The sequence below is a fragment of the Giraffa tippelskirchi genome, chromosome 7 (assembly GCF_054371585.1).
Source record: "Giraffa tippelskirchi isolate mGirTip1 chromosome 7, T2T-mGirTip1v1.2.pri, whole genome shotgun sequence".
Taxonomy (NCBI): Eukaryota; Metazoa; Chordata; class Mammalia; order Artiodactyla; family Giraffidae; genus Giraffa; species Giraffa tippelskirchi.
Genome location: NC_137281.1, coordinates 26106230 through 26119051, shown reverse-complemented (window position 1 = coordinate 26119051; position 12822 = coordinate 26106230). Strand labels below are relative to the sequence as shown.

At 44.5% G+C, this 12822-nt stretch overlaps 2 protein-coding genes across 20 annotated transcripts in view; one reads left to right on the top strand and one right to left on the bottom strand.

The window, feature by feature from the left end:
* SLC7A6 (solute carrier family 7 member 6) overlaps window positions 1–7570 on the top strand; it is a 33515-nt gene extending 25945 nt beyond the window's left edge. For all 18 annotated transcript variants that reach the window (XM_081512872.1, XM_081512869.1, XM_081512873.1 and 15 more), the window contains 3 exons: window positions 2371–2520; window positions 2644–2827; window positions 3304–7570. In XM_081512872.1, the coding sequence (XP_081368998.1) occupies window positions 2371–2520; window positions 2644–2827; window positions 3304–3398 (429 nt within the window). In that variant the 3' untranslated portion in view covers window positions 3399–7570. The remainder of the gene's footprint in view (window positions 1–2370; window positions 2521–2643; window positions 2828–3303) is intronic.
* SLC7A6OS (solute carrier family 7 member 6 opposite strand) lies at window positions 6652–12803 on the bottom strand. Of its 2 annotated transcripts, XM_081512897.1 has the most exons (5): window positions 12589–12803; window positions 12189–12470; window positions 8530–8733; window positions 8134–8254; window positions 6652–7410 (listed from the first exon to the last, which is right to left on the bottom strand). In XM_081512897.1, the coding sequence occupies exons 1-5, from the start codon at window positions 12781–12783 to the stop codon at window positions 7280–7282; spliced, it is 933 nt and encodes a 310-aa protein (XP_081369023.1). In that variant the 5' UTR covers window positions 12784–12803; the 3' UTR covers window positions 6652–7279. The 2 variants fall into 2 exon arrangements, with proteins under 2 accessions (XP_081369023.1, XP_081369024.1); XM_081512898.1 differs by lacking the exons at window positions 6652–7410; window positions 8134–8254; window positions 8530–8733 and adding an exon at window positions 11251–11407 and having other exon boundaries at window positions 12002–12470.
* Window positions 12804–12822: the final 19 nt, after the last annotated feature.

Below are 12822 nucleotides of genomic sequence, written 5' to 3'. Positions count from 1 at the left end.
ATGAAGTATTCTGACAGATGGAAGGAGTCCTGAAGAAGAACTGTCATTTTCTAATTTGCACTGAGGTGTTATTACATGTAAAGGGTAGCAGGAACCCTGAGGAAAGCCTTACTCCAAGATTTGAAATATAGTTCATTGTTTTTATCATTTAGTTCTTTCTTTTATGGTTTTATTACTTTTTTGGGGGGTTCATCTGGAGTTTATATTGGTGAATGGAATGAGGAAGAGATTTAGTTAATTTTTTTCTCAAATGGCTAGCCAACTATACCAATATCACTTATTGAATAGTCCATTTTTCTATATTTTTCAAACAAATTAAAAAAAAATTTTTTAGGATTTTTTTGCGGTGGCTTATAGCATACGGGATCTTAGTTCCCTGACCAGGAATCAAACCTGTGCCCCCTGCAGTGAAAGTGCAGCATCTTAACCATTGGGCTGCTAGGGAGGAAACATCCCCACATGTTTCAAATTTTTATCATATAAAAATAGATAATTTTTTAGCGTGCTTCTTATGTGCCATGTACAGCTATTTGCCTTTTAAATGTATCATCATCTCAATTCATCCTTCCATCAGCACCAAGCTTCCTTATTTAGCTTTATACTGAATATTTGAGAACTAAAGTGGGGCTGAGGGTACTTCTTCAGTTCCCCTCTCCCCCTGAAATTTTCATGGCAGTTCTCACCTGTTTGTTTATTTGTCTTGATAAACTGTTTTAGCATTTTATCAAAATAAAAAATATCCTAATATATTGATTAGAATAGCACTAAATTTATAAATTTAGGGCAATCTGACATCATAGCTTTTATTTATTTATTTTTAATTAGTTTATTTATCTTTTTTTTTTTAATAAATTTATTTATTTTAGTTGGGGGCTAATTACTTTACAATATTGTAGTGGTTTTTGCCATACATTGACATGAATCAGCCATGGGTTTACATGTGTTCCCCTTCCTGGACCCCCCCCACCTCCCTCCCCATCCCATCCCTCTGGGTCATCCCATTGCCCCAGCGCTGAGCATTTGCCTCATGCATCGAACCTGGAATGGTGTTCTGTCTCACATATGATAATATACATGTTTCAAAGCTATTGTCCCAGAACGTCCCACCCTCACCTTCTCCCTCAGAGTCCATAAGACTGTGCTATGCATCTGTGTCTCTTATTCTGTCTTGCATATAGGGTTATCGTTACCATCTTTCAAATTCCATATATATGCATTAGTATACTGTATTGGTGTTTTTCTTTCTGGCTTACTTCACTCTGTATAATGGGCTCCAGTTTCATCCATCTCAATAGAACCGATTCAAATGTATTTTTTTTTAATGGCTGAGTAATATTCCATTGTGTATATGTACCACAGCTTCCTTATCCATTCATCTGCTGATGGACATCTAGGTTGCTTCCATGTCCTGGCTATTGTAAACAGTGCTGCGATGAACATTGGCTATTTTTAACTTTACAATATTGTATTTGTTTTGCCATACATTGCCATGAATCCACCATGGGTGTACATGTTTTCCCCTTCCAGAACCCCCCTCCCTCTCCATCCCACCCCTCTGGGTCATCCCAGTGCACCAGCCCCGAGCACCCTGTATCATGCATCGAACCTGGACTGGTGATTCATTTCACATATGATAATTTACATGCTTCAATGCCATTCTCCCATATCATCCCATAGCTTTTAAATTAATCACCTTGCACCCTACTTTTCTCCTCTCAGTACTGGGTCTCCTTCTCTCTCTAGAATGGGCTCTTTTTGTTTTCAATCCTTTGTTGATAATCTGGAGAAAAGACGGGTAGAGGGAACTCTATATCCTTAAAGTAAATCTAACCTCTTCGAACTCTATAGTCCCTTACTCCTGTCTTCAGAACTGTTTTGTTCCAGAGGGCAAATCCTGTTATACTTCTTCCCAGGAGTATAGCTCTGTTTTGCTAATCTGCATTTTAAAGGCTCCAGGATAGTAAGATGGTTCTGGAGACACTTCCTCCACTTTCAGCCATGTCGTTGGGACCCATGTATGACAGTCTCAGAGGGCACTGTGTGATTCACATTGAGGCTGGTACATCACAGTGAGGAGGGCCTCAGTGTCTGCCATCAGAAGGGGAAAGGAGTCTAGCTTGTTAACTGAAGTGCTTGTGAAAAGAAGGGAGGCATTGAATGCAGGAAGGGCCCCCAACAGAGGAAGGAGGGAAGGCCAGTCTGGAGAATGGACCTATCTGATGCCAAGGGGGTCACTGAAAAGAGCCGGAGGTCATTGGTGAAGCTGAGTCAGCTCTCAGCCGATCTTGTGCTGACTGTTGAGTGATGGAGTCTCCGGGTGGCTGGGCAGTAACAGTGCCCACTCCTCTTCCCCCTACTCTTCCCCTGCAGTGCACCATGACACTCATCTACCTCACTGTGGAGGATGTTTTCCTGCTCATCAACTACTTCAGCTTCAGCTACTGGTTCTTTGTGGGCCTCTCTGTCGCTGGACAGCTCTACCTTCGCTGGAAGGAGCCTGATCGGCCACGACCTCTCAAGGTCAGTGACTCTGGGCAGACCAGGAGGGGTGGGCATCTCTCCAAGGTCTTCCCCCTCTCCCATTCCCCATTCTCCCATTCCCTCATCCCACTTTACCTAATGTCTCGCCTGTCTTCATTTCAGCTGAGCCTGTTTTTTCCCATCGTGTTCTGCATATGCTCCTTGTTTCTGGTGATCGTGCCCCTCTTCAGTGACACCATCAATTCCCTCATTGGCATTGGAATCACCCTCTCTGGGGTTCCCATCTACTTCCTGGGTGTTTATCTGCCAGAGTCTCGGAGGCCACTCTTTATTCGGAATGTCCTTGGTGAGCTTCTCTTTGCCTACTACACCCTGGCTTTGTGTGTGTGTGTGTGTGTGTGTGTACAAAAATGTGTGCACAGGTGGCTTTGTGTGTGTGTGTGTGTGTATACAAAAATGTGTGCACAGGTGGATGTGATGGCTAATGGCTTCCCCTTACTAGTGATATGCTGGAGACCTGGCTGCCCCTTTTGATCTTGACATGATCACTTTAATTCTAACTTTAGAGTCTTAATTTAGGGTTAAACACCCCTCCCTGAAAGTGCACTCCACGTAGCAAGACAAGGAGTCATGCATCAGACCCTCTGGTTGGGTATGGAGTAGAGAACAGTGAGGTTTGCTGGGGGTGAGCCTGGCACAGGGTGCCCAGGGGACAGGTGGGAGGAACCACATACTTTAATCAGCCTTGTGTTGTTTAGATTGGGGCTGTCACTCTGTCACTGAATGTCAGTTTGCTAAATTCTCTTCTCTATTTTCATTTAGCTGCTATCACCAAAATCACCCAGAAGCTTTGCTTTTGCGTCCTGACTGAGCTAGATGTAGCTGAAGAGAGACAGGTTGAGAGGAAAACTGAGTAGAAGCCAGAGGTGATATCCCCCAAGGCCTGGAAGGCTGCTACCTGTGGCCACAGCCACCAAAGTCCGGATTACAAGACTGTGGACCCAACCCTCTTGTGCTAAAGGAGGGCTCTTGGCCCACGTTATGTAAGGGGGCTCAGGGCTGATGGCCTGCTCAGGTGTTCACTCTCATTGTAAGCTATGGGAGGAATCTCAGGGTCTGGGGCCAGCCTGAAGGTGGGGACTTCAGAGGGTGGTGGTGGGAGAGGACTCGGGAAGTAGGGGAATGGTGGTTCAGTTTTGTTCTCTTGAGTAGGTGCAGCCCTTCCAAACACTTACTTGGTGAGTTGCACTGGGGGAAGAGGAAGTGCTAGGTTAACAGCTGGGGCTGTTGGTTTCTGAATTTGAGGTTTGAACCAGGAGTTTCTCTGAAGAGGCTGGTCTATGGGAAGTTTTCCTCTGACCAGGTCCAAGCACCTGACTTTAGAGGTCTGAAATGCTACCATTTCTTCCTCTGGCTCAGCATCCTTCCCTGGGGAGAGGGTTGTCTTCCATTATTTATTGATATTATTTAATCCAGAACACCAGTCCCAGCAAAGCATTGGTCTTCATTACTTTACAGGATGTAATAGGCAGATTGTATTTAAAAATTGAAAGTACCCCAAAGTGAGTCCCTCTGACCTTAGAAGTGTCTATGTGGTGGTTGGTCAGACTCTGACCACAGACTTTTTTGCTTAGTTTTAGCACAATCTTCTGTTGAGTCTTACCTGCAGAGGTGAACTGTAAAGATTTTTTTTTTTTTACTCATGTACCGGTTGCACTTTAGTATGTAGATAGGTCACATATTAACAATCACCTAGCTCAAGTTCAGCAAGGACAGATGAACAAATGCAAGAGTCAGAAGCCTGGTAAAACTGCCACTTTGAAGGCTAATCCTTTATTTTACTTGAGACCTTAGTTCTTTGCTCTAGTTGGCAAAATGCAAATCCCTGGTTTCTGGTATGAAGTCTGAGAAGGCGGAAACTGTCCTAGGATTCAGGTGAATCAGTTGAATTCTTTCAGCTGTCAATGGCTTAGAGACCATTTCCGGGACCCAAGCTGACAAGTAAGTTGTTCCTCTCTGTAAGGGCTAGTATGAGGGGCTGCTGTGCAGACCCCATGCAAGCCCATTGTGGTGCTAGAAGTGGTCACTTTCCTGGAAACCTCACATCAGGCTGCATCCTCTTCCTTGTCCCTGACACCAGGCTTTGTTTACACTCTGAGCCACCTTGGTGTGGGTCATCGGGACAATGCCCTCCTCTCCTGCCTGCCTCCCCTTGCCTGAGGTTTTGGGGGGCTGCAGTCTCAGGAAGAGCTTGGTGCTTGTGGGAACTTGTTTTCTCCCTGTGGACAGCAGTGACGACTCTGGAATAAAGCTGCTTCCACCTCCACCTAGCTCTTCAGCAGACTCACGATCAGAAGCAACTAATTCTGGTGCTCAGGCTGCGCTTTAGCACCCAGATGTGGCCAGAGTGGGACATCTGACTTAATGGATGTTCCTTCATGGGCCGCCAGGCTGCACTGGATTGGACAGCTGCCCAGTGTTGCTTCCAGAAACTCATCCTGGACCCAGAAGAACCTGCTGGCTTGGTATGCCCCCATGGGGTTCTTGTCCTTAGGTTTTGAAATCAATCAATGATAAAGATAGGAACTATGAGGCAATCTACCTTTCTGAGCATTCTTCTCCACCATACTGGCCATAGCTGCAGACAAGGGAGTGACCTTGGTCATACTTGTTCAATTAAGGCAATTTAGGGGAGCATGCTCACAGCTGCCTTTGGCTCAGGGTATGCCTCTGTGAGAACACAGGAGTACATTCCTCCTGTCATGGGTTGTGGATTTGCCTGACAACAGGGAGTCTTTTGCAAAGGCTGACTTGCCCGGACTATGTAAACATGACTCCTGTCTGACCCAAGCTGGCACCTATCCCAGGGATCCTCTGGAGCTAATCCTTCAAGTCGAGTGCGCTTGTCTTGAAGGATCCCCCACCAATGCTTTAATTTTCTTCACTGAAGTAAACGACCAGTTTATCTCAGGAACTTGTTGTCTCCCAGTGGCTGCCAGGGCCTCATGCTCTAGGTTCCCTCATACTTGCTTAGTGAGCCAGGTCACCCCCTCTCATTACTGGATGGTGACTGTGTTCTTCCCCTCTGTGCTGGATACAGTCTTCTCCTAGGAACCCTTCTGAGGGAGGGAAGCCAGAGACTCCCTACAGCACTACAGCTTTGTAGTGTAATTAATTTCTTCCAGGTCTTTGTTGTTTCTCTCCTTCAGTCCTTCTCGTGGTGTGCTAATCCCTTCTGCAGTCGGTAGTTTGTGAAGCTGTCAGCCCTTTAATGTTGGCAAACTTTAATGAGTACATAAGAGCAGTGAGCATGTTATAATAGCAGAGTGGTTTTCAATCCTTTGCTTCTATGCCTGCAGAAGACTGAGATGACTGGTATTAGACCTGGAAGTTGTTGCCTGTTACTTGCAGCACTGAACTGCACCATAGTGGATACTTAGGATAGGAAACCAAGTCTGTCTGTTGGTTTTATAACTGCAATAGTAGGACAGAAGTGAAGCACTTTAGGAGGTTTAACAACTCTATGTAGATAAGAATATAGGCAAAGATGTACAAAAAATAGAGTGAAATGGGTGGAGGTAGGATAGAAAAGTAGAAATGCTTATGAAATCTTAGAATGCGCAGGAAGACATTTCCTTGTTTATCTTCCCATGTGAGAGTAAGTCTGTGCCCCAAGGCAAGAGGGCACACCTTGAATCAAAGGTTCTGTGTATTGTTTCCCTAGACCTGTGCAACATGGTAGCTACTAGCCACAAAGAGCTAGTTAAAGTATTCAGTTCCTCTGTTGCAATAATCACATTTAACATGTTCAATAGCCATATGTGGCTAATGGCTACTACTGCACAGTGCAGATAGAGAACATATTCGTCACTACAGAATAAATGCCATCTTAATCAGAGTTAAGGCATTTGTGGTTTGGAAAGGAGTAGGGACAGAGTTCGCTTACAAGAGATACCAGTTTTGGTAACAATATTGGTCCTGTTGATGGCAGTTTGTTTTTGGTGACTGCTGTGACTGGTTAAAACATTTCTCAGTGGAAAGCCAAGTTTAGGATGTGCTTTGCTTGTCCTCACTTGCTTTAAGTCCTCAGTATTTGAAACTTCTCACTCCCTTTTGGCAGGTGTTAAGGGGAGCAGGGAATATGGTGGGAAAACATGCAAGACAGTCAGGTTTTACTTGCTCCCAATGTTCAAAGTTTTTATTAAATACATTTATACATACCCTGTTCCTTGGCACCACTGCCAGAGGAAACAAGCAACCTTTACAAATGTTATCAGTCAGGAAGCAGGGAGGCGGGATAGCTGTTTAAAACCTCACATCGCAGGCAGATTCTACTTCCTTTCCTAATGGCCATTACTATCCAGTCTGTGCCACTACAAGGGACTCACCGCAGCCTTTCTAGAGTCCCTCTATCAAAAGAAACTGGCTTTTACTAGAGGCAGGTAACCTGGAAAAGCCCAGTCTTAGTGCTGATAAAATGAGAGACTCTCTTCCACTTAACTGGTTTCAGCGTAGGAGAATAGGAATGCTGGGAAAATGCCTGGGCCAGGAAGCTTCGCTTTTCTAGCATTTCCCCTGTGTGGACTGTAGGGTCAATTTTGATCAAGATAAACGGGCCCTACAGATAGTAGAAAAGACATTCCCTTTAGTGCATGTTTTCCCTGTGGTGGTATGGTGCTGGTGGAGATGCTTTTTCTTTCCCCATGTTAGGCTAGGAGGATGCTAACTACTGTGGCGGACCCTGCAGTCACAAATCCCCCAGGGGCTTGTGGTAGAACCTCGTGTTAGCACAGGATCATCAGTCTGAATCGAGGTCATGGGGGCTGTCATAGCCAAACTCCTTCTGCACATCCAAAGGGTATTTGCTCCACATTGGTGGTCTGCTGTTGTCTCTTTCTTCTTCACTGACGCTGCTGTAATTGTCAGAGCCTAGAATAAGATAACAGGAATGGGCTCTAATTGTATTGTTTTCTAAATGACCACAAAAGTCCCTTCCCTTCTCAAAAAAGTTTGTTTTCTATTATAAAATACTTGCTAGAATATAGAACAATTAAAAAAGAAGCAATAAAATTCTTACCATGTAAACCAAGCCCTTTAACATTGGAGTGTTTCATCATTTCTCCCCTAAGTATGGGACTTCATAACAGTTGGAGTCATATTGCAAATCTAATTTTGTTCCTTGCCACTTCCCCAGTAGAATATTCCATAGTTGAATTGTTCCTCCATTACCAAACACTAAGCAATTCAAGGAACTGTGGTGCCAGGGCATCCTTCCTTTCTCTTCCCTGAGGTACCAAGTCTGTGTTGTTATACTTGTAAATGCAACAATTTACAAGTACCTGAGAAAACCCTGGGACTACTCCTACTGATGAACCTCTCTAGCACTTTATTCAGAGTAGAAGGGAAAAGGACTGTTGGTAGGCAATAACAGAACTAAGGATTTGAATCCAGGCCTGACTAACATTATACCTCCAGCAGCCCCCATGAAGACACCAGTCCTTGCACCTCCTACAGCTCCAACAGCTTGTGGTTGAGCTAGTGGAGCTCAAATGGCAGAAAAGGAAAACCAGCTAAGATATACCTGTCAACCTTGCTCACACCTCAATCCCAGATCCCATCAATCCCTCCCCAACCAGGGCTGCTATTACCTACCTCTGGAATCTTCATCTTCGTCACTGTTCTCCTCCTCTGGGTACTCATTGCGCCAATTATTCTCACTGTTTTCGTCATCTTCATCATCATAAATGTCCTCTGGTTGTTGGTCATCATTCACCTGCACATCTCAACACAAACGTGAGTTTAAGTCAAAACCTCTAAAGGTACGCTCTGAGGGAAGCTATCAGCAGACCAACTTGAAGAGACATTATTTAAGGGTGATGTGTGAAAAAGAGAAAACGGAGCAGTCTGCTAGTGGCTATAGTAACCTCAGGCATTTATAACAATTTTTTCCTTTTAAGCAAGGGTGAGAACAATGATCAGGAATAGAACCTAGGGAGGCAAAGCACGTGACTGGGTAATAAGCTTAGGCTGCCTCATAGGGCCCCTTACCAACTCCCACTCGTGGCTGATGGGCTGCACAGAGAGGATGTTCTCAATCCATCCTGGAGTCGCCCTTTCCAAATAGTAAATGTCATACACAAAGTCGTCCTTTTGTTCCTTCTGATGCCCAGAACTTGGTCCATATTGAGATACATTCAACCCCTCACGGATCAACTCTACACAGTTGCAGAGGATCACATCTGGGTCAGATTTCTGTAAAGAGAACAGCAGATGATACATGCATAACCTAAAACATGGATGTCCCAATAGGAGGAACCTAAGTGCTTGGTGAAGGCAGCCTTCCTGCAGTTCTATGTGGAATTCAAGATTCTTACCCCCATGGCCAACTAGTCTCTTTTCATTTATCTGTGAAATAAAAAAACAAACAGTCTCTATAAAATTAATGTGTAGTAGTCCTTTTAAGGGAGAAGCTTACAAGATAGTTTCCTACTCTTCTGTGGGTTGACTCGAGAGCCCACAGGAACACTAGAGGAAGGGGAGAGCCAGCACAAGTGGTTCATCTCACCCCAGGCTCTGCTTCTGTAGGTCTTCTCTGAGTTCCTTTGGTATGACGTTCTGCCCTTGGAGATCCACAGGCCCACTTCGGCACCCCTACGGTTGACCCTCAGATGGGTCTGTATTTTGTGTGGCCACCTCTAGGGGCCTAAGGGCGTTTCTTGCAGTAGTACCTGGTGACTGGTACCACCCATCACCCACCACTAGCTTGCTCACACTGACATCCTGCTTTTGCTCACAAACTTGGAGGGGACTCGATAATTCTTTTTCTGATAGTTTGAGATGTACTGCCCCAGAACAGAACTTGCCCAGGTAAGATGTGCTCCAGTGGCAAGAGGCTGTGTTATCCAGGGTAGCATGGGTCAATTTGGAAACGAGGGACATGCTGCAAGTCACTCTTGACAGGTTCATCACTGAAAGTTGTATAGCTCAAACCAGACACCATATGGGGGGAAAAGGGTGTGTCCCATGGTCAAGGCAGATAGAGGGAGAGCAATGTTCTCATCATTTACAAGCTAAACAGAATTTTTCCTTGTTCCAAAGTTAACAACTAGACATGTCAGGTTTTGTGAAGACTCCTGACCAACCTCAAAGCTGTTTACAAGAAAAGTTCTGACTCTAACTCACAAGTCCACAGACCTCAGTTCAACAAATTATGCAGCCGTTAAATATTAAAACAAATTTTTACAGAAGTTAGCAAAACAAAAATGCTAAACACAGAAAATAAACGTTTTATTCCAGTTATCTTTGGGATGGGGGTAAAATGAATGCATTTTCTTCCACTTTATTTTTTGTGGCTACACCCGACCAGGGATTGAACCCACACCCCCTGCAGTAGAAGCAAGGAGTCTTAACACTCTACTGCCAAGGAAGTTACCCGCCCCCCCTTATATTTTTATTTTGCTTTATTTTCTTCATCAAAGAAAAAAAATTTTAAATCTAGTCTGTGTTTCTTTACCTATATGTTCAATTGTGCTACATTCTGTTGTTAAACGTAAGTATTTTTCCATCTTGCCAGTCTTCATGGTTACCAATTTAATGGTCTAACTAGTTGTATATGTCAGTTTCTATACATAATTGTTAGTCTCCATACACAGCACTGTGATGAACATGCCATTTCTTGCATACGGAAAATGGAGATAAGAGTACCTACCTTATATGATTTTTGTGAGGATAAAATGAGTTAAAGTGGAAAAAAAAAAGGACCTAGCACAGTACTGGACACATAATTACTTAGTATACCGACAGTAGCTTTTGTTAATACCATAGCTATTTGCTTCTGTGGAATTATTGCCCTAGGATAAATCCTGGGGGTGAGATTGCTATCATTAATTTTAAAGTTTCTTTAGATTTTTGGATGGCTTTAGAGTGCAAACAATAAAAATAGTTTGAAAAATAGGCTCCAATGTATTTTTAGTCTGCCTGATATTACTGTAAAGCCCAAAGGCTTGCATCAATTTTAAGCACTATAATCATGTACAGTTTTAATCACAGCCTCGCCAACAGTGCTATCAGCAACCCTTTTCCCAGTCATCTAGTAAGCATAAAACCTCAAGTGTGCTTTCAATTTAAATTTATGTTTTTTAATAATTAATCTGCAAACATTTCTGATGTGTTTACAGTTTGTACTGCATTGTTGGGAAAACCTGTGTTCAGATCCTTCCTAGCTTATCTACTAATTTTTCTTAGATTATTTAATGAGCTATTTAACTGACTTGATTCCACTGAACATCAGTTCACTTTTAAAATGTGTAACTTATGACACAGTCTGGAATTAGTTTTGGTAAAAAAGATGGCTATCATCCAGGTATACTAGTCCAGGTATACTAGTAATACAATTAAGTATTTTTTGCTTGATATATTTTGAATATAAATTTCATTTTTGGGGGCTTCCCTGGTGGCTCAGTGGTAAAGAACCTGCCTGCCAATGCAGGAGACATGGGTTCAATCCCTGTTCCATGAAGATCACATATGCCTGGAGTAACTAAGCCTGTGAGCCACAACTACTAAGCTCGTGCTCTAGAGCCTGGGAGTTGCAACTTCTGAGCCCACATGCTGCAACTAATGAAGCCCGTGTGCCCTAGAGCCTGTGCTCTGCAACAAGACAAACTACCACAATGAGAAGATCGTGCACTGCAACTGGGGGGTAGCCCCACTCACTGCAACTAGAGAAAAGCCCAGGCAGCAACAAAGACCCAACACAGCCAAAAATAGTTTTGTTTTTTTTTTTTCATTTTTTAAACTTCAAAAACCATTAAAAGGAATGATATTTGAAAAGTGTTTATCAAGAGAGGGCATACCTTAGACTGAGAATTTTCTATTTCTCTGGTCTTATTGCATGTAGTTGACTTTGTTTTCTGGAAGTGAGGTACTAATTTAGAAAATGTAATTAGTAGAAAGTAACACTGAATTAAATGTGAGAAAGACTTGCATTCTAATCCTAAATCTGCCTCAAACTTGATATGCTACCCAGGCCTGGTCCTTTAATCTCCCTTTGATGAGTTTTCCCATTGGCTTTATTTTTACATTGGTCAAAATCTCCAGGGATTCCCCATCTCAGGGTGAAAGGCAAGGTGTCCTTTCAAGTACTGACTTGAAAGGATCTAGCAGATACCCTCTTCGAAAATTCCTTACTATCTTCCCCCAACTCACTGGGCTCCAGGCACACTGACCTTGCAAACACCAGACAAATCTGGCTTCTGGGTCTCTGCACTTACAGCTCCTCAGTATGGAATCCCTTTCCCCAAGACATCTGCAGTGCCCAGCCATTCACCTCCGTCAAGTCTTCACTCAAAAGTCATCTCAGTGAAAATGACACTGAAATGGGACCACGCTTTTCCTCTTTTCTTTGCCCCTTTTATGGCCCATATCACCATGTGATACTGAATTTGTATGTTTCATGTTTCTCTTCTCCACTTGAATGCTGGGTCCTCATTGCTGTACCCAAAGAACCTAAGAACCATACCTGGCACAGAGTGGGGGCTGAGTAAATACTTGTTGAGTGGATAACCTAATCTGAAAATTGTGTCTATCAAGCGGGATGAATCATCCATCTCTGAAGTGAGGCCACGTGTACCCGCTTTAACTGTGCGCTGACTTTGCGCACTATCTGTCCAGAGAATCCCAGAGCTCCACTCTGGGGCTGTACTCACTTTGCAGGAGATCGCGGGGGCGGCGACCTCTGCATCATCTTCTTCGTGGATCAGATCTAATAGCTGAAAGCTTGCGTCGTCGGCGGCTTTTGCGGTTCCTGACGCGTCCTCGGACTCCAAGCTGTCCGAGGGAATTCCCGAGGATCGGCGGCTAGAAACTACTCTGTAGCGGCCTTCCTGTCTGATCTCCCGAGCAGAGGCGCGGAGATGATGGCGGATACGCTGCTGGCTGCCCCGGGACGGGCGCAGGGCGGCCCGCAGGAGCGGCTGGACTGGCTCTTCCTAGGGTGGGGGAAGAAGCAGAGGTGTGGGGCGGCATAAACAGGGGTTGGTGAAAGGGTCACGGATAAGGATGCACCCCTAAGATCCCTTTCACACCGGCTCCTTCCCGGCCCAATACCTGGGAGCGCACGGTGGCCACCAACTGGAAGACATTATTTTCTGCTGCTCTCTCCAGACCCTCTGGAGACGTCTTTGGAGTTTGCAATTCATCCGCGCTGGAGCGGAAGCGTTTACAAGCGAGGACCAAAGCCTCGGCGGGCTCTGCGCCCAGCTTCCGCTTCACCCGGAGCACAGCTGTACCTCCAACCTCCATAGCGGCAGCCGTGGAGCACTGCGGAAGTGTGTTGGGTGT

Excerpts from the sequence above, each read along its gene's own strand:
- SLC7A6OS (XM_081512897.1), bottom strand. The coding sequence starts at position 12,783 with ATGGAGGTTGGAGGTACAGCTGTGCTCCGGGTGAAGCGGAAGCTGGGC. Across the intron at positions 12,471-12,588 it reads TGGCCACCGTGCGCTCCCAG|GAAGAGCCAGTCCAGCCGCT; the intron begins GTATTGGGCCGG and ends CCCCCACCCTAG. Across the intron at positions 8,734-12,188 it reads CCCCCGCGATCTCCTGCAAA|AAATCTGACCCAGATGTGAT; the intron begins GTGAGTACAGCC and ends TTCTCTTTACAG.